The following is a 25,865-nucleotide window of genomic DNA, read 5'->3' as shown; positions in this document are numbered from 1 at the left end:
ATAATGTAATTTACATGATTATGGCCGCTGCGGTGGTTATGCGGAATATTATTTGTACAGCGCTGCGCTGGTGCTGCCACAATTTTTGCTACTCTGCTTCTTCTTCTTCCACTTTTTTACCGCAATTCACTTTATATTATTTTAGTATTATGCGGTATGCGCTCTGCATCGCTTACCAGATCTCGCTCGAGGCGCGCTAATGTTAAGTTGTTGTTGCACGCTTTTTAGTGCGCTTCCTGAGACACGCTGGAAAGCAGCAAAGCGATTGTTTCAGCATAGCGCCGCGTGTATGTTGCTTATGCTGGCTATGCTCAAGCATGCGAGGCGCTTTCATTTGCTCTGATTACTCGCAAAACTATGCCGTACATACGTACATGTTATATATCCAGCTCACACACACACACACACACACACACAACGGTTGCATCCATTTTGCTTTAAGATGGCGTCTCAACTTAACTGCCACACACGCACACACACTTTCCTTCTGGCTTTTGCGGTTCCTCCCACAACTTTGCTCCGTTGGCGCTAAACGTCTCTTCTCTCTGCCGATGCCTACAATGCTGCAGCTCCCACTGCCACTGCCACCGCTATTGTGTGGCTACATACATACAGTCACCACCACCGCCACCGAGATAATCGCAACCAGAAACCGCAGTTGTTGCTACTGTTCCTACTATGCCATTTTTTGTTTATTTTTGTTGCTAGCCCAGGCTTGTAAGGATGCGACGGATGTTATACATACATACATACGTACATACTTGCATTAACTTCATTCTCAAATGGCTGAATATAATTCATGCTTGTTCACAGTTTGTTTGAGCGCATGCGCTTCCAAAGCGCTGATAAGCAAACGGTGCTTGCTGGCAGCCAACGAACGGATGAGCAACATAATGCGCACACAAAGCAATACACATGTACATACTAGCAGATATACATACATTTCCACAACCACAACTTTGTGTTTATCTTTTCATTGTGGGCGGAGTTTACGCACTTTACGCGCGCAGCAGCGCACTCCCGCAGGCAGGGTGGCGTAGTGAAGCTGCATGCAATGGCGTTAATGATGTTGGGATTTGTACGCAGTACTTTTGTATATAATTTTGCATGTACATATTTATTGTAATTATTGTTTAAAGTTGCACAGTTTTAGTAATGAATACGCAAAATCTGCGGTGCATCAATAAGATTTCGAATGAATGAGTGCCTCAAATGCTGCAAACGCGGACTCCATAATTATGAAGCCGAAAGTCGCGTATATGTGCATATTAGGGTGCAGCAGAAATGTTTCTTTTCCCTTTGATCCAAGCAAACAGCGTAAACATATATGTACATTAGGGTGGTCCAAAAATTTTGAAACTCGAAAAACTGACATTTTGAATTTTGAAAAACTGAAATCAAGTGCGTAATCAGCGACCCAGAAACCCTCTGGTAACGAGTTTTAACTCATAACAGGCCTCAAAACATTCAGTATCAACGTTTTAGTTTTAGCAGTCTTTTTTCGAAAGCATATTTTTGAGCACTAGGCAAAACTGCATACTAACAAAAATTCTAAAAAAAACTGATTAAAAAGTTGAAAATTTTGATGAAAGTTTGCTGAATTTTTGCGAATTTTGCACAAAGTTTAGGAATTATGCTTTTATGTTTTCTGCTGTTGAATGAACCATATTTTTATATAAAATTGGCGGAAAAATATTAGAATAAAAATTGTTGCATGTATCGTGAAAAATTTGCTGTGCCAATACTTTGTTCAGGCAGTGTATGTAATTAAGGGAATATTCCCCAATAATACATGAGTAATTACATGTAAAAACAACCTATTAGATGCACTTTAACATGTCACGAAAATAGAAAAATTGACCGACTAGCGCGACCTCCAAAAAAATTTTTTTTTCAAAAAAATACATGTCTCGGTTTTTATCACAAATAACAATATTTTGATGTAGCGTTTATGAATTTCCAATAAGAGTGTTTCTTGAACCACTCTAATATACATGCATACATATTCAGTTTTATTGAAGTCGAACTATGATAATCCGTTTCGACTTGGAGTTGAACTTTTGACTAAGAACTTGTACTAAAACTACTACACCGCGCTGCAATACTTATCATAAATAATTTTTGTTCACCCTTCATTTATTTGTTTAATCTAGAAATTCAACATTTCATACAGACTAAAAAGAAAAATAAGTAGTAATAAGTAAAAAGACGGTTTTTTTTTACTTTGAAACAAATGCGGTGATTAAATGTTTTGAAATTTAGTACTATTCTTACTCAAAGAAACAATTTGTGTATTGGAAATATGAAAGGGGATCTGTGAAGTTCAGAACGAAGGCGTATTCAAACGAAACATACTGACTTTGAAGTTCTTTAATCCAAATGCATTTTAAAATAATTGAAATCAAATGCAGAGCCGGATAATTGACTGCTTCCTTGGACATCGTCATGTTAAATAAATCAGTTCGTCGCAGGGAAAAAAGTGAGCATTTCAATAAGTTATTATAAATTACTCACAAATTAATTTAATTTCCTGCAGGGCACTTACGAACTAATTAACTCGATCATTTTATAGCAGTTTGAAACTGTTCTTATGTTGTTATGTTGGAGGCATAATTCCCAAAAGGTTATTTCATTGAAATGAAAATTGTGTATGTGAAAGAAATCTTTTTAATTGTAGTTTTTTTATAAAAAAAATGCTTTTGTGAAATTATATTTCAAGAAAAAAATCGACAAGAAAACATAATTTAGGCAAAAACTGCTCTTCGGAAAAACGCCATATTAAAAAATATACCTCGGTTCGCCAAATGGCAACCCTAACTTACCGCGTTCGTCAAAAAGCTCCGCTNGAAAATGCTTTTGTGAAATTATATTTCAAAAAAAAAATCTACAAGAAAAAATAATTTAGGCAAAAACTGCTCTTCGGAAAATGCCATATTAAAAAATATACCAAGGTGTTCACTCCGTTCGCCAAATGGCAGCCCTAACTTACCGCGTTCGTCAAAAAGCTCCGCTTACTACTCCAGGCTCTCTGACGTTTAAGTAAGCCGAGGTTATTAGGATTCTGGCGATCCCTATAGACAGACGAGGTAAGTTGAGTTCCATAAATTTCCGAAATAAACAATTTTCTAACACAGTTGTATTCTTTTATTTCCCGCTCTACAGAAAATCAGCCCTAGCTCTACCCTGTAATAAAGATTTTTTATAGAAAATAATTTTTCGTTTAAACCGGTCTCACGCTCAATTAAGTAGTTGAATACGATTTGTTATTAAGCCCCAAAATAACAAAGAAAAATAAAATAAATAAATAATAAAAAATCTTCTTTTCGAAAATATCATTTGACGGGAAAACATACTTTGTAAAGATTTTTTAACGAAAAAAAATTATGTAGAATATAAGATTTTTTTAGGAAAATGATATGTAAAACTACAAAAAAAGTTATCATATTTCAGAAAGAAAATTTTTACTCAGAAAAATTCTTTTGCGCAAAAAATTATTTCGTTGTAAAAAACATTTTTGGGGAACATACATTTTCGAAAAAAAGCTATTTTATTTTTATGAAAAAATTATGAGTCTGATACCGTTTCTTTGATAAAAATATGCGGAAACAAATGTTTAATTGAGATTAATAAAATTTTTTACGAGAAATTTTTTTTATATACATACAAATATTTTCAAATCAGAATTTGATTTTCCAGCCCTCGATGAATCATAACTTAAGTACAATTGAAATCATGAGGGTTTTTTTGTAGTTTGCATACATATAGGCTTTTGGTCCTCCATCTCAACAAAAATTCCTGCCCAAACCACTTTCCTGCCAATTACACCGGCACAAAAAGAAAGTGGTATGTGCTTTTAACTAGACCCACCTACCTACATACATGTATGTATGTATTTCGATCCGTTGAATCCGAATCTGAGGTCTGTTTGACTCGTATACCCTCAAAATCTCAAGTAAATTCGTAAAAGGGCGAATTTTTTGCAATTTTTCCCTCAATTTTCGAAATTTACTCGAAATTTTGAGAGTCTACGAGTCAAAGGGTTCTCTGATTCGGGTCGAAATAAATGTCGGTAGGTGGGTCTGGTTAAAAGCACAAACCACTTTTTTTGCGCCTGTTTTATCAAAGCTGGGTGCAGGAATTATATGATATGTACCGAGGAATTTTTCACAAAGCCCATCCTCTTGAGTAGTGCCTCGGATACCGGGCCGATTTCCGGAGTAACTCAACCTTACCTCATTTCAGCGGATATCTGTCCAGGGTGACTTTTATTTTTAGATCATTTCAAAATCGTTATTTTTTTTACTTTTTCAATCACGAATAATCGTTAAATTTGGTTTTTTCGGTCAAATTTAATCGTTATTTTATGATTTTTACCTTTTTTGACCATTTTTATCCGTTATAACGGAGACTGTCTTTATTGCTGATTTAAATGTTTTATTAACTTAAAAATTATGACTTATGTAGAACCGTTTAAGGCTCTTCGGTCCATAAGGATGAGGTTCTATATGTGTTTCGTGCACGGCCAACTCCTATGAATCTGAAACATAAATGACAGGCTGAAGATGTGCTGAATAGTTTCCTATCGGAATAAGGTATATGATAAAGTATGTAACGAGCGATAAATCCAGCAGGTACCGTGCATCAAATCGAATCAGTTGAGAAGCTAGCTAAAAAAGAAGTCGGGACTTGGTTAATATTATACGCCATTGTTTCGCTCTGCATTCCATTTTATTCAAGAAAAACAAGTTTTGTATTAGAGAAGAAAATCAACAACTTCTACATACTAAACTCTGAAGGAATCGTTGTGCTGGCGTAGTTCTGAAGTTCTTTTTTGCATTATGCCTAAATTTGCAACCGTCGTTCGCCTGGTAAAGTACATTTTTATCGGCGATTTGCTTTTGTCAGAACCATAAAAGAGAAGCAGAAATGCATCATACATTATACAAGCTAAAATACATATCTCATTTCCATGAAATCTAATTTTAAGCTTCGTGCATTTGACAACAACGATTCTTCACTTACATATCTGTTTTTTGTTCAACTTTATTTTACAAAAATACACACTCACGCTTGCATACATATTTAGATAAGTATGCTATGGTACATTATTAATTATGCGATAAATTGCCAAAAAGAGCACAATGACATAAATGTAGTTAAGAAGAATGTTTAAACAAGTCTATTAAATTCCTTTTTCCATCGAAATGTAAATGCCTCGTATAATAGAAAATTTTAAGTGCAAAATATGAATGTTAGTTGCTGGTAAAAATAGAAGTAATGATTTTGGCATGCATAGGGGTAACGAAAGAATGTGTCACGGTTGTTCGTAGTTTCACCAACTTAAGGCGTAGCAGTCAGAAATAAGCTAAAAGATTGCATTAGGGCAAGCACTGAGCAATTCAAATTCGCGATTTTGAAGATACTTTCACATCGAAGAGTTTTCGCACGAAGAAAACCTGTAAATGAATAGTAGATAAAGATTTATCTGCGTTAAATTAACAATTGGAACGAACCTGCACGGAGCATGCTACAAAGATGACCAGAATTTGGCACACGGAGAATGTTTGTATGTAACTGTTGTTGTCGTTCAGTAATGCAAAATCACGGGCTTCACGATTTCTGCTATATGATTGGTAGGCCAGCATGTCATTAATGTTTCGCTCTACGGTGCCAAGCGTAACCTGAAGAGAGATTATTTAGTTAATACATAATTAATATTTATTCGATTGATTTGGGGTCAATTTGATCCGCGTCATAGCGTGTGATTAATTGTCCTCAGATTTTGCATAATAGCAAGCTTTTTAGCACTACTCGTCTGAAAATATTTTCTTGCAAAGTACTCACCGTGAAATTTTGCAAATTCAACTGTAGCTCTTCTATTTCTCTTTGCATATTTATCCCAAGCATCGTACTTCACTACCGTGATATAAATGTTGACCAGCTTGCCGGCGAACGGGAGAACTGATTATCGATGCACACAGAATAGTAGCCACCAGGCGATACTTGGTCTGTGTAATCAGCAGTGGCTTGCCACTGATATGGGCTTCACAATCTGATTCTGCGGGATTACGACAGCAAACCCAGCCATGCCATCACCTCCACGCACCACCTAAAAATAAATCATTAATCATTTTAGTTATTCCAAAGCAATTTCAGTTAAGAGAACAACTGTTGCACTTACACTGAAGGAAACATAAAATGTGGCACCGGCCTGCACATATTGGTAATAGCAGTCCTCCTTGCCAGCATCTGATATGAACCTTGTATCCATAGCTACCGCCGGTCAGGTTCTCATACCAAGGCTTGTGAATTTCCTCTGTAACTGCATTATTTGTTGCAGTGAATGAAATTAAACAAATTAGTAAAAATGCCGATAGTAATAAACTTGCGTGCCACGTCAAAAAACTCATCTTTTTTGTTTTGAGTTTTCACTTGAATCGGTTGTCAAAAGAAGCAAAAAGGGGCAGCAACAAAAACACAGAAACAAAAGCAATCACTGCAGAGCAGTGTTGCCGTTTGAAGCCTTTGGTGACTAAGAGGCTAGATTTAGCTACCACATTCTTTTTTTGGCCACATAAATTTAAAATTGGCCCTTGCCTTGACTTATTTAATTTTTTTACTTTGTGTAATGCTGGTTTTCCACTAAGCATTAAACGGAAAAAATTACAAATGGCAAAGTCGGCATAAAAAAATAATCGTGCATTATTTAAAAAAAATAGTCATTAAGTTCATTTCCACATGGCATTTTTTTAAATGGCATGCATTTTTTGTATTTCAATGCCTAGTGAAATTCGGACATAAGAATGAATTTCTTAAACTAAAACAGACTGGTATGTTATATTGTATATGTATATGTATATTCCTTACGGTTTTATTCAAACTATAAGTGTTAGGCGACGTTAACTTATACTGTTAAAGATTTAACTATACTTTAGATAGATAATTTTACGCTTTTGCTTTTTTTAAGTAAAAATGATTTGTTTTTGAAATTTCTTCACAAGCCGTGTTTGTGGAAGATTAAAGTTTGCACATATTACAGTTGTGAATAAGAAATAGAAAGAAACACAATGTTTAGCAAAAATTAGAAGAATTATGAAAATTCGGCTCAAATATTTTCGATATTTCTGGATCTCATTTGTAAAGAAATAAATATTCTACGCAACATGCTGGTATTTATATACTTGACTTATGCTACAATCCTCGTGATTGGTGCCAGCAAGCTGGTGTCCGTGCATTTACCTATTACGCAAAAAGGTTTTGGTTGAATAAAATATTAGTTATTAGCATTTTTTTCTCATGGATTGTTTCATTGTTTTTCTATATCAATTACTATATTGAAAATATCTGCGTGTAAAAAAAAATAGCTACCATTTTTAGCCACAACGATATATTTTAGCCCCTTTTGTAAAAGGAATCTGGCTACCACTAAAAGGAAACGCGGCAACACTGCCTGCTGCACAGCTGCATTTTGACAGCACAAATGTCAATGTAGGCAAGAGCTGCCATATCTAACATGTTTGAAGTTAAGAAAACCGGATACATGGTTGTGGGTATTCGGTTAAAGTAAAAGTAATTGAATATTATAGGAGATAAATATGAAATAATAAACAATGTCACAATTCATTTGAATTATTAAAAATTACGTAACCTGTATTAGGTACACACACACAGACATACAAGCAAAATTTGTTGCATATTTAGTAGTAGAAGTAGATAACGCAAATGGGCATATTCATAAACAAAATAAAGTAGACTCTACAGTCAGTTGAATTTTTTGGCATAATTTTGATTGGAATATCTGTCAATGAAGCTGCAACAAACTTTGGAGTCGACTTCTACTACGAATATTCCCGAAATTCTTTAAATATATCAAAAAATAAAGTTCTTTATTAAAATTAGCGATATCTTCATGTTTCGTTGGCTATACCTCAAACCTGACAGCTACCGAGTGATATTACACAAACTTATTCACTTACCTCGAAACCATATAAGCGGGGTACCCCAGGGAGGTGTCCTATCCCTGCTATTGTTTAATTTCTATATTTCAAAGCTCCCTCAACCACCAGAGGGAGTCTCTAATGTGTCTTACGCTGACGACTGCTCGATAATGGCGTCTGAGAACGGAATTGATGACTTGTGCTCGAAAGTAAACGCCTATCTTTCCGAGCTTTCTCGCTGCTTCACCGCAAAGAGCCTAACCCTCTCCCCTACAAAATCCTCGGCAACCTTATTTACCACCTGGACGAAGGAGGTCACACTGCAACTGCTTATTCACGTCGATGGCGAACTAATTCCGACGGTGAATAACCTAAAAATCTTCGCAGTTACCTTCGGCATTCTGCTCTCCTTCTTGGTGCATACAACCGCAATTGGGTACAGAGCACAGAGCCGCAACAAGGTCCTCAAGTCGCTGGCCGGCAGCGCTTGGGGCAAAGGCAAAGAAACGTTGTTGGCAGCATACAAGGCAATTGGCCGTTCGGTTTCCAATTATGCAGCGCCCGTATGGGCGCCGGGGACTAGTAGGACGCAGTGGACGAAGCTGCATACTATCCAGAACACGGCACTTCCGCCTGCGACTGGATGTCTTCTGATATCGCCCCAACACCACCTGCACGACGAGGCAGATGCTCCCCATTATGGAGCATAACACAATGCTCGCCAAGCAGTTCCTAGTAGGATGCCACAGACGCGGGCACCCAAACAGACAACTGCTCGCAGAAGAGCCCTCGCCAAGGCACGTCAGGAGGCATCTCGACGTACTGACGGACGAAGTCCAGGGTTATAAGACCCTACTCCATACCGACAGGCCCTAAACGGCTTTCGCAGAGAGTGGATTTCGAGTTCTGGGCACACAACCCCCTGACGTGGACGGGACAGAAGTTTGTCTGCCTCGTCGGGAGACCCGAACCACAATAACTCATAAACTCATACCTGAGTATATGAAGATGTGCCCAACCTCTTCGCATGCCGCCAAAACCCCACCCAGCTAACGCTCCTGCCCCTTTCGACTGCCCCTGTCGAAGTTGTGTATTTCCTGGGCCTTCCCTTAGCTCAACCAAACGACAACGTAGATGGATGAGCCGACTCGAGCGGGGTTTAGTAGCCGCTACAACTCTTCACCATATGGATCAAGGAGATTTGTCTAGAACTAGACGGGTACATCAGTGGCGGTAAAATACCCAAAAATTGTGGGACTCACGATCAACAGACCGTTCTCCACCTCAGCACGTACCTTCGCCACTTGTAGTTAACTACGTTTCAGGAACAAAATCCTCAAGCCCCTTAGAGCCGACAAATAGACCCTTCTCACAATCTATAAAGCGGTTGGCCGGTAAATGGCAAACTATGCAGCGCCAATAAATTCGGCAGGAACGAACGACATAAAGTGGGGCGAGGTCTACAAACTTGCCAGAAAGCAGCTCTACGTATGGCTATAGGTTGCCATCTCATGTCGACCAAGCATCATCTCCGCGATAAAATTCAGACCGTGGCGCTGAAAGAGCACAACACCCTGGCATCGAAGCGGTCCTTTGTGAGATGCCAGCATGGAAACAATTGCAACAACGATCCATCTCAAAACGAGTGCAGAATGGGCATTAGGCCATTCCGTTTGACGAAGCGAAGCTCTCAACAGTCGACACCCACCCACGTATGTATGTTGAGGAAGCCGATTTGCCGAGGGAAACTAGATGCACCATAGCCCAGTTCCGTACTAGTTGATGTCACAGGCTCAAGAGCTACCTCTCTCAGCTCATCTGCGGAGTTCGGAAATAGGACGTTTTATAATCCGGAACACAGTCAACCGGGGCACTCCACAGAAGTATAAAGTGCTGCTTATCGTACCCTCCGGACTAGATGCTATCAGCCGGATCAAGAAAACTTTAACGGCGCTTTTAACATGCAAAGAGAGAATACGACTGTAAGTCATTAGGACTCTACACGAGGATAGTATACTGGAAAGCTCTCTCCGCCCATAGATGCTTTAAGGCCGGTTGCTCAAAGCCTGGTTTACACTAATCCCAGGGTAAACATCGTTATCGAAGTTACCGACGCCGTGTTATATGCATGGAGTCGAAAACGTCGTTAATGATATTAACCGATGATTAGTGTCAAACAGGCTTTGAGCAACCGGCCCTCAGTGTTTTCTGGCAACTGAAAATTAAATAAAATCTGAAAAGGTATGTATTATCTTTTAAAACATTAAAAACCAAACTTTTAAAGAAAATAAAATCTAAAAAATAGAAATAAATAAAAACAAAAAAGGCAAAAATAAATGAGTATGTTTCTATAAATTTAATTAAATTCAAAAAATATGATTCTAAAACAATAAAATCTAAGAATTCAAGAAAATTACAATTAAAAAAAACATTAACTAAATAAGGAATATATACCTACATAAAATAGGTTACTAAAAATTTAAATAAGTTAAAAATATTTTTTTTTTCTTTTTAAAATAGTATATATTATCTAACAATGAAAAGAAAATTTAATTAAAAAAATTATTAAAAGCAAAAAATATAATAAGTTCCTAAAAATTACATAGCAAAAAAATTAATACTTTGTTTTAAAACAATAAAATCTAAGAACTAAAAGCAAATTATATTTAAAAAAATTTATTGAAAAATAATATTTGTAAAAATCATTTGAAATTTCCAAAAAAAAATAAAAATTTAATAAAAACCAAAGATTGAAACAAAAACGGAAAAAATATATAAATGATAAAATAAACTAAGATCCTAAAAATTTAATATAATTTAAAAACATAAATAAAAAGTAAATAAAATTTGAAAATTGAAAACAATAAAATTTAAAATTCATATTAAAATAAGAAACTGAAATAAAATAAGGTTATAAAAATTAAATTTAATTAAAAATATATATTTATTTTTCATGCCAGTGCTTTGCTTACTCGGCCATTGCAACTATTGGAGCAGCGAGAGCAAAATGATGTACAAGTGTTTTCTGTCAGATAAGCTTTTTACCATGAAAGTTGGGAAAGAAGGTTTTTTGTAAGATTTTCGTGCCAGAATTAACAAAATCTTTCAAACAATCTTGCCTACTATCTTTCAATTGTCTTACAAAAAACCAAGGCGAATTTATATAAGGTGGTGTTACTAGATCAGCTGATTTTCTGTATGCGTTTCGCCTTACGGCTTCTAATGTCAAATTGAAAAATTTTGTTTGAATTTACACACACACACTTACAGATTTTTACAGTTTAAGCCGCCAAAGCAAAAACAAAATAAATGTAAATTTGTGTTTTTGCTCTCCTGCTACCACCTTATATTAATTCCCCTTGCAAAAAACTTTCCACTATCTTGTGTTGATTTCGTTTCTTCCAAAAAATGTTGTCCTTCCACGGTGCAAAATGTGTTTGATGTTACACTCAACGCTATAAAATGACCTTCTCGTCCATGTCTAGCTGATGATTATAAGGGCAACCATCTCTCCTCTCCTTTGCCTTAAAGTAGTGTGACATTTTAAGAAAAGAACATACAATTTTCTCACCATTCGCCTTTATTTTGGAATCGAACAGGAAAAGAGAAAGGGCCAATCAAAAGGCGACATTTTTGGATAGAAACGATAACATCATTAGCCAGAATTGCCCTGTTAAAGGACAAACTTCANTCTTCTTTTTTTTGTTGTTTGCTGTTTTGCGTTTGCTGTTCATTATTAAGTAGTATTATTACTGTTTTTTATTTATTTGATTTGCTATGCTATTTACCTTTTATCATTTCCGTATTCATTATTATTAAGTATATAATTTTTCATATATTATTGTTTACAATTTTTTTTGTGGTTGTTGCTTTTCAAGTTATGAATTCGATTCAAATAGATTTTCATCCTTTTCTTACATATAAATACATATGTTTTACTTGCTTGTGGCTTTAAGAAATCTTCTATCTTTCTATCGCTTACAATTTGTTTTTTGTTGTTTTTGTTTTTGTTTTTTTTTTTTGTTTGCTAATGATTATGAACATGATAATGATGTTGCAATTTGTAATGTTTGTTACACACATATCTACATAAATACGTAAATATGTATGTAGAGTGCGCATTGTATATGTATGCATACAATACATAATATGTATGTACTAGAAATGCATATGCCACCCCACTCTTTTGCTCTTATGACATTTTAAATGCATTAACAATTTGTTGTTATTTTTCTATGTATGTATGTATGTATGTGATACTCGTTCTTCTTAGTTAGGCCTTACCATTTTATGTATTTGCAATATTCTGCTTTGTATCTTTGACTTTATCCTATATATGTATATGTTGCATGTGTGTGAGTATGTATGTATGTGTGTGTGACTAAGTGGGGGAGCCTTTGACCGGCCAATACGGCAGTGTACTCCTAATTTCTACTACGTATTTTTGTTTGTATGTATGCATTGATGGTTGAGAGATTTTCGGGGGGGGGCGGGTACAAATGGATGAAAGCGCTTAAATTTTATTTTCAATTCGTAAGAAACTAGCTGTATCATTGTATTGGACTTGTTTGTTTTTGTTTGTTTGTTTGCTTGTTCGTTTGCTTGCTGAAAATAGTTGCACCTATGTAGTATGTATGTAAGTATGTAAATGCTTGCAATGATTTCGTATATCAATATGTACGTTAGTTGGTTAAATGCAGAGTATTGTTTATTTTGCTTTTGCTTTTGCTTTTGCTTTTATTTTTGCTTGGCTGCAGATGTTGAATGTTTGTTCTTGCAGTTCTCGATATTTTTTCGAGTTTCGTTTTGGAATTTATTTATTAAGTACTCTATTACTATTTACCAGCTTCCAGTCCAAGACTTCATTCAATGAACGCCAACCAACCAGTTTGGCTTACACATCCATAATCCGCCAGTTAATTACAAAATCTAATATATCTGTATATGTAAGTATGTATATTTTTTAATATTACTTTAAGTTGTTCTCTATAATTGATTTACTTTAATATATTTTTAAATATTTTTTGTTTTGTTTTTTTTTTTGTTTCAAAATGATTAAACAAATGTAGGTGGAAAGTTTGAAACTCTTATGGGCGCGGTTCTCGAAAAAGGAAGATAGTACTTAATGGTTATTTACTTGTTTGGTTTTTGCAATTATATGTATGTATAACTATTTAAGTTTTTGGAATTGTAATTTTTTTTTGTTCGCAATCGGTATACATACAAACAACGGGCATTTAACAAAGCGAATAATTACATAATTGAAACTCCAAATGTTATAATTGAAATATATTCTGTTTTTGCAGTATACTACAATATATAATATGTAGGTAAAAATTTATGTAAGTATATATAAAGAGTCTGGCAATCTTAGGCAAAATTTTCTAGCAAGATAAATATATATTTTACAATGGACTGAGGGTAAGATGTGCGCTGGCAAATATTTTAAATTCATGCCTAATGCTATGCTCAAATAGTCTTCTAAACTGATGAATGTGACAATTCTATCAATTTGTTACTGCAACTCAATGAACCGTACATACATATACTTACATATGTATGTATATATAGCATGGTGTCAAAAATCGTGTTTTCGGGATGATTTTTGTCTGAAGCGACGAACCCCTTAATTGAAGAATCTTCTAGAAATGGGCGTGGAAATTTTTGGACAGTTTTCGGCAGAATATCTATACGCTAACAACCAGGGATGGTAATCATTGCAAGCAAAATAATTTAAAACATTATTTGAACATTATTTTAAGATATTTTGATTTTTTTTAGTGTTATTTTATTTATTATTTTTTTTGCTTAACATAAATTTTAATTTGATTTTATTTTTGCGATCACAAATAATGATTATTTTATAATTTTCATTTTTCGCACAGATAAAAATTTTTATTTATAAAATTTAAAAGGCCATACAACCGCCACCAGTTGACCTGAATATTCAAAAAATTTGAGCGAAAATATAAAAATTAGAAAATAATCACTATTTTAGTCAGAAAAAATAAAACCAGAGTAATAATTTTTTTTTTTGAGGCAAAAAATAAACTTCAAATATTAATTAATATTTACTACTTTTTATGGTTAAACTCGAAATATATAAATCTTTGGAAATTATAATAGAATATGGAAAACAAAACATCGAGAGTTTTTTTTTGCGATGCTTCGAAAAAATTTCTCTACACTGAAAAACTGAGAAACCACAGTTTTCTCAGTGTCCCAGATTATCTTAGGGACCGCGAGTCGGGCATTTTAAATACTTGGAACGGACAACGTAAGGCGGCATCGGGGGTGTTCATTTTGTGCTTTACTATTTAGCAGATGACATTGGTCATGATGACTATTTTGGTACTGAAAGCTGGAAGAAAACATGGATTACCTCGTAAGGTGCTTACCTACCAGGGATGCCAACTCTCTTAGGGCTAATTCCCCTATTTTCAATAAAATTCCCTCGAAACAAGTTTTGCTACACATTTAAAGTACTTCATGCAAATTTTTTTTTTATTAAAAAAAAACAAATATCATTAATTGTGATATATAATATAAAAAAAAAAAATTATGGCTTGGTGGCGAAACCGAAACGAGAAAAGAGAGCGTCAAACGAAAACATGAAAAAAGTGAAAAATTTCGCTATCAGTGTTGCCAGAAAATTTTTAGGCTTATAGCTAAATTCTTCAAAAAAAAATAGCTAAAAATAGCCAAACAATTTGTTTCATAGCCAAACAAAATAGTTAAAAATATCTTTCTTCAAAAATAGCTAAATAAATTAAATAATTATATCTGTGTTCGTATGGAAAAGTAGCTTATGTCGAAAGGCCGGCTTTAGTATAATGCGGCATTCCCTTTATTTTTTAAACGACAAGGAATTTTTTGATGAGACTTAAAAAGAATATTGACTTGCTAGTATCGGAACTATTTCTTGCACGTTTATTTGCTAAAAGTTGTTTAACGGCTTAGCGCCCGTAAATCATTCGCAATCATATGCTGCGAATGCCGATTTATAATAAAGCCAGCCTTTCGACATAAGCTACTCTTCCATACGAACACAGAGATTATAACGCAAAAAAAATGGGAGTTCTCCCTTGGTTGGCATCACTTTTACCCACTTTCCGAGTGGGATCGGTTCAGGAAACTCTAACACGAAAAAAGTAAAAATTATTTTTGTATGTGTGAAATTTTTTAAATCAATCAAGGTCTTTTTTTTTTAATATTGTACGAGTACTAAGCCAAATAGTTAATGAAACATCTTCCCTCAGTCGCATTGCGGAAATTTACAATACATTTATGAAAAAAGCATAGGAAAGTGTTTTTAATTTAAAAAATACATATGCACTCGTATGTACATATATATTCACAATATTCTTTTCAATTATCATCCCCCACAATTCTCCATATCATTGGAAATACTCGGATAATCGTACATACTACTACTTCTTGCGTGTGTTGTTCGAACTTCTGCTATGGTCTTTGTTATGCAACGTCTTAATGGCTTCCAATACATATTTATCATAGTTATTTAAGCTATTTAATTTTCATTATGTCGTATGTATGTATGTATGTATTCGTCTTTCCCCGTTTTTACACTGCTCATTTGTTTACTGCTATTGATTTGCTTTGCTGCTGTCACTTCCTTTTTCTGTATATATGTATGTCTCATAATGCATAAGTATAAAGTTATTATTTATATATATATATATATTTTATAAGTATTAATGTATATGCTATTAATTATATCGTAATTTAAATTTATAGTTTTTTTGGGGGTTTTTTGTTTGCATATATTTATTTTTGTTTTCATTGCATCGTATAAAATTTTTTTCCGCAAAAATATATTATAAAATGAATTTATTTTTTTTTATTTTTTTATGTAATATTATCGTCTCGTCTCATCAACGTATCTGTCGCATTCAATTTTACACATAAATCGCCCTTGCCGTGTGGCTAATCACACAAACCCTACTGCGTTTTTTTTTTTATATAGTAAAAATACAGTTTGCGTCTTGAGTTTTTTGGTCTCGATTTTATTTTTTTTTTTTATTTAGTTATCATATTTTCTTTTTTCTTTTATTTATTAAATAAGTTTTAATGCATAATATTTTTTTATTTGCGTAAAGAAAGTGAACTAAATTAAACTTTTTAAATTTCTTTCAGCTTTTTTTATTATTATTTTTTTTTTTTTTCTGATAATTTTCGTTATACTTTTATCGAACTACATATATCATTTCGGTGTTCAACTGTTGTATATTGTATGGCCAGTCATGAGCATTAAGGACATTCGTTCGGCTTGCCTTTTGAGTGGCAGAAAGACTAGTATGTATTAAATAAGAGGTAGAGAACAATAGATACATATTTAAGTACTTAACTGAATAAATTGCAGCTTTTAAAGCTTCATCTTAACTAACAGCATTGGATGCCATACCTATGGGCATCCTTAATATTTAAAGCTTCTACACTCATACACCGGGACGCAACAACAGCGATTGCTGTGCTTAAATGACTACTGTCATGGATGCCATAGCGACGTGTTAAGTGATTGGTATGGGTTAAATGATAATTTAGATAAAAAAATTTAAATTTGAAATCAAACTATCGATTTTATAAATTAAAATGGTCGTGAATGTATCTAGAAACACTACGCAGATTCTTTTGGGTGACCGCAGCTAACCTAGTCGACAAAATCGAATTTTATAAACATAAAAAAATCCGAGGCACCCTAATGTGATTTTTTTTTTGTCTAAATATGCTTTGTGTTTGTATTAAAACCAAGTCTAATTATATGTATGTAGTATAGATCACTTTAAAGTCATTTAAGCACAGCAATTAAAAAAAGAGAATTTTTAAATACCTTCTTTTTTTCAAAGCATAAATGTACTTCTGATAATTTTCTGTTTTTAGCTTAACATTTTTTCAGCGATTTACATATCTATACTATATATGCATGTATGTATGTAATTTTATATTTATATATGTATGCATGTATGTAAATGTCTTCGAGACTTTCTTTTCATGATATTCTGCATCATTTGAAGCTCAGCTAAATTTTTTAGCTTTAAACTATAATGTAGTATTAATATTATCGATTACCTTTCGCAAAGTTGTAAAATTTGTTAGCTGTCATAATCGTTAAAGTATACATACATATCTACAATTTATTATAATTTAAGCGAAAAAGAAATAAAATAATTTACATATTTTTTATTACAATTGCTATTCTTGATTTTATATTTGCTTGCCTTCCTTTTTATAATTTACTTAAGTGCCTAAGCATTTTGTATGATGTATGTATGTACGTAAAAAAGTAATTATTGAACCCATACTAAGCAGAAAAGAAATAAATATAAATACTAATATATATTTTTTATAGAAAATGGTAATAATAATTTTATTATAATAAATATCATAATTAATAAATTTACTAATTTTGCTTTCAATTTTATATCCATTCCTAATAATTTTACAATTACTCGACACTCCACACGCGCCTGCTTTCCTTTTTCTTTTCCCATTCCATTTACTATTGCTGTACAAGTACTAATAACTATTTTATGTACTACAAGTAAATTTAAATAATAAATATTTTTACAAGACTTATTATTACTAAGAAATCATCAGTCGCATTCGGGTCCATCGGAGAAATGGCCGCGCACATCGAGCCCCGACGCTAATTGGAATATTATATGCGACAATGATGGATGCTCCAGTAACTCATTGGATGGCAATGGTGGCTCGCATCGTGGTCTCATATGACGTCCACGAAAGCCACGATGCAATCTCAGTACAACATCACAGAAGACGAAACGTAAAATTAGCGTACGTAAAAAGTCATCGCCGAAGAATTGCACGTACGATGAGTCTATAGTATATATAAATAGTAAAGTGTCAAAAGTTAAATAAACGAAAAATAATGGTACTTTGCACGCACCTATAAATCCTATGCCCTGCTCGATTTCATCGATGCGACAACGCGTCACAAGTCTTGATGCCTCTGTTATGAATCGGTCTACATGCGATTGGCAGCGCTCCCAATGGTGTATTGGCACATCGCCCACATTGCAAATGTAGCAGAGCGCCGTTAGTGGAGAATGCAGGAACAAGGTGAATAGCGAACCATGATGTTGCACATCAGCTGTGTTTTGGAGGAAATACAAAAAACAAAACAAAAAAACAAGAAAGAGTTGATTTACTACTAAATCAATTGCGTCCGAAAAAAGTTACCTTGAAATGCGGGCGGCACATCTTGCGGTGACATTAGTATGACTAACGGTTGTCCAAAGTACCGAGGGATGTGTTGAAAGACAAATGAATTATCCGAATCGATGATAATGAACATTGGTCTTCGTGTGAAGGGATACAAATCGCCGGGATAGAGGCAATGATTCTCCTTGTAGGATTTCCCTCGACATGCAATGCCACCGCCTTCGACGCCATCACGCTTGACGCTCGTAGCAAGGCCACCCAATTCATAACCATCTGCAAACGAATTGTGAAAAGTGTATTTAGTTATTATGTAATGGAAAAATTATTTATTTTTATCATATCGAACCCTAACCATCCCAATGAAGGGAAGCGACATTTTTTCAAAAATTTAATTTTTGATGCAGAAATTCTCCTCCTATAGTATGTAGTCATATAAGGCGAATGGTGAGCCATTTTAAACTATACTCAGCTTGCGTGGTCAGCAGCAACCGGATCCCAACATTCGCTATCGCTAATTTTGGTCGCCAGAAATCTCCAAAAGAATAGGAGGCGCGCCTAAAAACATGCACCATTTAGTTGCAGTGCCTACCCACCATTTTTGTTCGTATACATTTTTTTTTTTTGTTTTTATATCTCAATANATAGGGCTTTCTTCAACCTAATTTTTTTGTTTCGGATCGGCAGCCGAAATGGGGCGATCTTCCACTCAGCCTTCGATATAGTAATCTAGGCTTCACACCTGCCGAATGCCACTCTTACGACCACCCTTTTATATCGCCTACGAAGTCCAAACGCTCCCAAAAAGAAAAGCAGAACATCATCAACTTCCTCTCTGGCATGTCAGAGGCCATCTCATGGCTCAAGTTGCATCGCGGCATTTGTTTTTATTTGGCTCAACAGAGCTCCATCATGCGAGCATATTTTAGCTAACCATAGCCATGGGGTAACACACTCTTTAGCTTTTCCGGGGGATAGGTATGTAGGAACGGAAAGGTCTGATGTAACAACGAAGCTAGGATATTTCACTATTTCGTTAGTTAGGAGACATTCAAGAAAAGTTGGGATATTTCGATGCTAATGCTACTCTCGGAAAGTATCCATTGTCGTCAAGATATACATATGCACATAAGTCATCCTTGAAACAAAGAACAGCCACGACGTTGTTGGAAGTCTGTTCATGATAGTTGAGTTCGCAACTGTTGCAGCAATCTCCTCCTAACCGAAATTACAAAGGCGCAATGCTGCCGCAGTTATCCTTTATCAGACCCTAAAATACGTTCCCTCCTGAAAGGGACCCTTGTAAGGTGATAACCAGCGAAGGATTCCAAGCCGGTACACTGATGGTTCCAAGTCTGACGATAGAAGTACTGGGGTCAGCGTATTAGGACCTAGATTTCAGAAATGGCATACACAACCATATTCCAGATGGAAAGTTTCGTCTTTCATTGAAGGTTTAACTGGACCGCAATAAATATCATGTTGTGCAGACAGACAACATGGCGAGCCTTAGACTTACGTAAAATCGTGTCAAAACTACATATCAGCATGTTAAAAAAAGAGTACTGAAGAAACTAGAAGCCCTTAAAAAGGTTAACTTTTGGTGTATTCCAGCTCATAAGGGTTTAAAGAAGTCTGCGTGGTCTCAGCCATTCTAAGGGGCTTCACAACACATACAAGGGATACACAACACAGCTCCAATGGTATCCTCTCGTGGAATCTCTAAACGACTGTTTAACTTTAGTTCTTAGAGGTCCTAAGAGCTACCACGGGATATCTGGAACTTTTTAACGAGATGGACGGCAGGTTCTGTAGGCTGGCGGAGGACATAAGCACAGTCTCACGCATTGAATCGCTTGAATGCGTAAGTATGTACAACTCGTAGATAGCCAAGTATTTAGCAAATGATCCATTAGGACTCTCCTCATCATCGAGAGTTAGGGCTTGCTCAGCTTAAGAAGAAAAAAAGCTCTTTTGACTACTTATCGATCGGCACCCCCACCCCCAAGTGGTAGGGGAATTTTTTTTTTTTGTTTTTTGCTGGAAAGACTACTCATCTGTGCCAATTTTGAGATTTTCATGGGAAGTTTTTTTCGTGGCGGGTCCCACGCCCAGCACACAAGCCATTGCTGAGAATTTGCCTTCTAACATTTGCTCGCTTTCAAGCGGGTAGAACAAAATAAAGGGGTGCCTCATGATGTTGATATATTTAAGGACGATTCTAATGTGTATATAGCTCCAGCTATACTAAATCCAAGTACATACTTATGTAAATACTTACAATCCTCTGGATGCTTTGTAGTCGAGAAACAACCATCAGCTGACATATATAAGAGTAATGCGCCTCCTGGAGGCAATTCTTTAAATCCACTAGCTAAGAACACCAGAAGTTGACTAATAGAAGGCTTGTATAGTAAATATTTGTGAGGATTGTCTCGATAATGACGGCCATTTTCTAAGTAACCCTTAGAACCTGGAACACCATATGGTGGTATGCGGCTGGCAGCCGGGCTGGCATCGTGCCCGTGCATGCCATGTGTGATGCTCATCGGATGTGTTGATTCCGTTGGTTCTCGTTCGAGTGTTTGTAACATTCTGCAAAAATACAAGGCGATATTATTAATACTAAGTATGTAGATGATAAAAGCGCAAGCAAGTAAATCATTGGCGTTTTAACTTTACCTAAACATGTCCATTGTTAACTCGGNAATTAATACTAAATATGTATGTAGATGATAAAAGCGCAAGTAAATAAATCATTGGCGTTTTAACTTTACCTAAACATGTCCATTGTTAACTCGGAGAACTTCGCCTGCTCGCACGCCGAACCTACAATGAGTATCTCCTGCAGGCTCAACGTCATGTGGGGCGAACGTTCACACGGTGGCGTCGTTAGCGGCGATAACCTAGAACCGGAACCACTGAATATCAGTTGGTGAAGTCAAGCTATTCTAAAGAGACGGCGGTGTGGGCCCGTGCTTTCACAGAAGAATTGAGAATGTGATGCTATAAATGGTGTATGGAGGGTGGTGGGTGGTGGGTGGTTGGTGTTTGGTGGTTGGTGGTTGGTAGCGGAGGTGAAGGTGGTTGTGGTTGTGATGAGTGTGATGTATGTATGTGGTAAGCGTGTCGCGCTGTGCGTTACGCAGTGCGCATATGAATATTTTTTCTGTTTTTTTTTCATAAATAATTTTTTTTTTTTTTGGTGAAGGGATTTGCTGGAGAGTGTGAGATGTGAGCTGGTGGTTAGACTGATCAACTGACTGACATGTGTGTGTGCGTGCAAGTGAGACGCGTTGATCGGTGAGATGGAGTTAACATAACAATAATAATAACAACAACAATGTCATCAGCAACACAATTGTCAAACTGCAAAAAAAAGTTGCAAAATAAGCGAAGAAATATTGCCAGTGAAATTTAGCGTTTTGTAAAAAAGTGACAACCTATGACAACAACAAAAAAGCTCGCATGAACTGTACGGAGTTTTTTGGATGAGTTAATGATCGATCAGTGAATCATGAGTCATGAGTGTTGATTCGTGACCCTAAATGAGCGCTCGTGTAAGAATGTACGACAATGTAAATATGTATGACTAATGAATGCGTTGATGACATTGATGTTGTTATATGATTGTTTCGGATGTTTCAAGTCTTCTGTGATAAGCACAATAACCTATGTATATATAAATATCGTTTTAACATTAAATCAAACAAAAATATTTTCCATAATCATATTATAAAGTTATTAACTTAACTAATTATATCAAATAAAATGTATCGAAATCAAATTAAATCCGAACTAAATTTGTAACCAGAGTACCTCCCAAAATAAATATGTACAATTCAACACGTAATTTAAATTTTTTTTTTTTTTAGTTAGTTAGTTAGTAAATTAGTTCTTTTCTTTAGGTTTAATTAAATTCTATTTCCTCCCACAGAAAGCACGGGCGACGGCGACGGCGTTTTCACGGCGTCCGTGTATAATTTTGCTTTTGACCTCACCTGTGTGAAAGTATGATGGGATTGGAATCCGCATGAAGAACAGCCACGGCAGCTTCAGCTTTTATAAAACCTTTTATCTCTTCTAAAACTAATGACCATTCTAAATGGTCTTCTGGCTCGTAACTGCAATGAAAATTTCAATTTAAATTGAATTAATTTTGTTTTTTTCACTTTACTAAAGTTTTGGTTTTTTTGTTGTATTTATTTACTTACGTTGTTGTGTATTCCTGTATTTGTTTTTCCAGCTCCGTCACTAACTCACGAACCAGCTTCATTTTCTTCAACAGCAAACAAACAACAATAAATCGCGCATAATAGCGCAACTTTTTCACCATTAAATCGGGCCGATCCTCCTTGATCGCACGCGAATAATATGCTCTACCTCTAATCGCTGCATAAAATTGATAAGCTTCATTCAGGTAGTTCGTTTCGCTGGTTCTTAAGCTGTAAGGCGAGAAAAAAGAAAATATATATATGAACAATGTGACGTCAGAAGAATCTTCATAGGCATTGAAGTCGGTAAAAAAGTAAAAGGCCGTTTTCCGATCGGATAATATTAAGCCTTAAAGTTTCGAAAAATCTCTCAAACAATTGTTCTTTTATACTTTTTTAAAAGTTAAAGTAAAAACATATAAGTTTAGTTTAAGAAAATCAGTTTAACCCAGTTCCGGTCGAAACCGAATGTCAGAGCATCCCTGATTTGGTAGCTCATATTTTTGCATTTTTCAATAAAAAACAAAAATTCCCTCCATTTTAGACGGCTGGACGAGTGGTCTAGGACACCCTGTATATATGTAAATGAGAAATTCGTTTGTTTGGTGGGCAATAATCTTGACCGATCTGACCACTTTTCTTGTTCGCTATAATATCCGGATGGTTTGAAAAGAAAAAAATTTAGGGAGCTGCCACCAGTTTGAATATTTCAGTTTAAGTAAATTTATAAGCTAAAGGAAGCAAATGGGTGTCAAAAGAAAGAAGTTTAAGAAGGCTTACAGCCGCAGATATTTTTGAGAAGGGCAGGCCACCTGCTTGAATGATTTAATTCATTTAAATTGATGAGTTAAAATAAATATTACACTAAGGGTAGTAAACTAAAGACGTTTAAAAAGGCTTAGGAACGAAAATATTTTTTTGCAGGGTTGCCAGCTCTTTGGAATATTGTATTTAATTAAATTGATAAGATAAATCAAATACTACAATATTGGTATTAAGAAGTGCTTTAAGAGAGCTTTCAACCAAATATTCTTTTGAGCACGGTTGCCACCTGTTCTGAAAATTTACTTTAATTAAATTGATAAGATAAAATAAATAGTCGTTTAAAGTACAAAACCGCACAAGCTCTTGGCTCAATCCTTATCCATTCGTCCTGAAATATACTAAGCATAAATGCGAGAGAACAATTTTGAAAAAATAAGAGTTTTTATTCTCTAGAAAATAATTAAATCACATACGCGGTTTTGCATTTTGTTGATACGCGGTTTTATACTTTAAACGACGAAATATTACAATATGGGTATCAAACTAAAGAGGTAAAAGAAAGTTTACTCTCGAAAATATTTTTAGCATGTTGCCATCTATTTGATAAATTTAATTCAATTAAATTTATAAGATTAACTAAATACTACAATATGGGTGTCAACGAAAGCTATAATCACACAATTTCTTCAAAGGTGTATTAATTCAAAATTTGTCGTTTTTTATAATGTGCGTAAAAAATATTCAAAGACCGTATTTATCTTCCATATAACTACATTAGGATTGTCCTTAAAAATCAAATAAACGAATTTTTCAGTCTCATCCCCTCAATCGGTAATACCATGGTCACAAATATCACATACAAATTTTGGTCCCGATTAGAGACGATTAAGGCGTGTCGCACAGGGGGCAAAGTTCTGATTGCTCTATGGAGACTCAAAATATTAAAATTAATTTTTTTCTCATCTAATACCCAAAATTGATACTACCATAGTCGAAGATACCACATATAAAATTTGGTCCCGACGGGATTCGGTTAAGACGTCTTCATAGGTAATCTGAAATTTGACCCCTGTGCGACACGCCTTAAGCGGGTTCACTAGTATGCATATATTTATGTACATAGGTTAGAATAGGTTCACTCGTAGGCCGCATAAACCCATTGTGATGCCCAAAAGAGGGTTTCCCCATCCCTAATTTCTGCTTGAACCATCCTGATTTTCTTGCGATCTGCTATCAGACCCACTATTGAGGTTTACTCTAAGCTATCGAAGCACTGGTCCCCCAAGAAATTTGAGGCATTTTCTTTAGAGGGTAGAGCACTGGCATAGAAAAGGAACCGCTTCACTTATTTCAATAACGATTCTTTCCTTTAGGTTCCCAACTTGCATTAAGATGTTAATTTCGGGGCCGGGTGATTTCTGCTGGTAATAGCAAGATTTTACTTAGTAAAGTTAGTTTATTGAGAGAGTTTCTATTAGGGTATTTGACTATTAGCTTTTTCTCTAAAACATATAACCAGGTTACTGGAGGGTAGCTGACACCAAAATTGGTATACAAACTTTACCTTTCTGCCCAGTGCCCCACTAGGCTTCTTAGCGAACGCTAGGTAGAAGAGCAATTAACTAAACAGCATCTATCTAAAATCTCTTTCAATTTCCATCCGATGAACTTATGGAATTAAGAATTTTCATATTCCTAATTAATCTCAGTAATCTTAGTATTTCAATACTTGCATACATACATTGGTACTTACTAGTAATGATAATAAAGCTGTCCAATTTTGCTTGCAATTTCGCCAATTTGCCAACGCTTCAGTCCGTATTTCGAGTCCAATACCATGCGATGCTGTTGTTGGAATTTCCATAATTTCGTATACACGTCAAATGTACGCCCGAAATACGCCTGCCACTGTCTATGTCCATATTGTGGCAGGTCTCTGTGTTGTTTTATAAAAAAAAAAAAAACACAAAAAATTGTATTTCCATAAATTAATATATGTAAATAATTGCAATAATTTCACTTACCTGAGGCCATTGAACAGTTGCTTTGATTTTTCGAGCAAATGACAAAACTCCAGTACTAACTTTCGATCCTGTTCTTCTGTGGATTCCATTTTCACCATACCGTTTCAATTGTAATGTGTTATGTGTATTTTATTAAGGAGCTGAAAAGAATAGATAGTCAAATGCAGAGTTGAGTGAATGTAAGGCCAAAATTGACTACAGTAGAGATTAATTGAAAAGATACGAATATTGGTTATTGGAATATACTTAGTCGTACAGCTAAAAATTCAATACGCCAGCAGTTGTACAATGCGCGAATAAAAAGTATTTGTGTGCAAATATTTTATTTTTTTTCTAATTGTCTTGTCCACTCTTAGCTACCGAATAAAATTTCAAAACCCCAATTGCGCTCTTTCACATTTGCCAACTGAACTATGAAATACTCGCATACTGAATGGGCAAGAAATATGATTGCAGCGGCGGCAACGACGTCTGTGGCACACTTACGAAAGTGGGAAGTGTTTGGGGGGGAGGGAGGGCCCAACGGGTATCTATGAGTGGCACTCACATCGAACGAAAACGATTAAGCACTTGAATCTATCTAATATTCGCACACAGACGTTGCCAATTAAATCATTCACAAAGCAAGGCAGGGTTAAGATATGCGGTGAGTGCTGTGCGCAGGGACCAAGCGAACGAGCGAGCTAGCTAGCTAACAGGCAAGGGTAGACGTCACTGGCACAAATAAA

General features: G+C 35.3%; 1 protein-coding gene and 1 pseudogene across 2 annotated transcripts; both read right to left on the bottom strand.

Moving 5' to 3' along the window:
- Window positions 1-5,018: 5,018 nt before the first annotated feature.
- Window positions 5,019-6,503, bottom strand: LOC108370551 (transmembrane emp24 domain-containing protein B-like; annotated as a pseudogene).
- Window positions 6,504-17,310: 10,807 nt separating this feature from the next.
- On the bottom strand, window positions 17,311-25,301 carry LOC108370550 (protein SCAI). 2 transcript variants are annotated; one of them, XM_017625883.1, is made up of 9 exons: window positions 25,138-25,301; window positions 24,867-25,049; window positions 22,349-22,579; window positions 22,136-22,258; window positions 20,912-21,055; window positions 20,416-20,729; window positions 18,156-18,410; window positions 17,863-18,066; window positions 17,311-17,793 (listed from the first exon to the last, which is right to left on the bottom strand). In XM_017625883.1, exons 1-9 carry the CDS (start codon window positions 25,233-25,235, stop codon window positions 17,549-17,551), a joined length of 1,797 nt encoding a protein of 598 aa, XP_017481372.1. In that variant the 5' UTR covers window positions 25,236-25,301; the 3' UTR covers window positions 17,311-17,548. The 2 variants fall into 2 exon arrangements, with proteins under 2 accessions (XP_017481372.1, XP_017481373.1); XM_017625884.1 differs by having other exon boundaries at window positions 17,549-17,793; window positions 20,912-21,040; window positions 25,138-25,235.
- Window positions 25,302-25,865: the final 564 nt, after the last annotated feature.

Source organism: Rhagoletis zephyria, unplaced genomic scaffold, assembly GCF_001687245.7.
Source record: "Rhagoletis zephyria isolate East Lansing unplaced genomic scaffold, Rhagoletis_zephyria_1.1 Rzeph_scaffold_04309, whole genome shotgun sequence".
NCBI lineage: Eukaryota > Metazoa > Arthropoda > Insecta > Diptera > Tephritidae > Rhagoletis > Rhagoletis zephyria.
This window is presented reverse-complemented; position numbering and strand designations above follow the sequence as displayed.

What these genes read in the sequence shown, in the direction of transcription:
- LOC108370550 (XM_017625883.1), bottom strand. Translation starts at nt 25,235, where the DNA reads ATGGTGAAAATGGAATCCACAGAAGAACAGGATCGAAAGTTAGTACTG. An exon ending in CAGCTTTATTATCATTACTA is followed by an intron (nt 22,580 to 24,866) that starts GTAAGTACCAAT and finishes CTCGCCTTACAG; the next exon opens with CTTAAGAACCAGCGAAACGA. An exon ending in ATACAGGAATACACAACAAC is followed by an intron (nt 22,259 to 22,348) that starts GTAAGTAAATAA and finishes TTTTCATTGCAG; the next exon opens with TTACGAGCCAGAAGACCATT.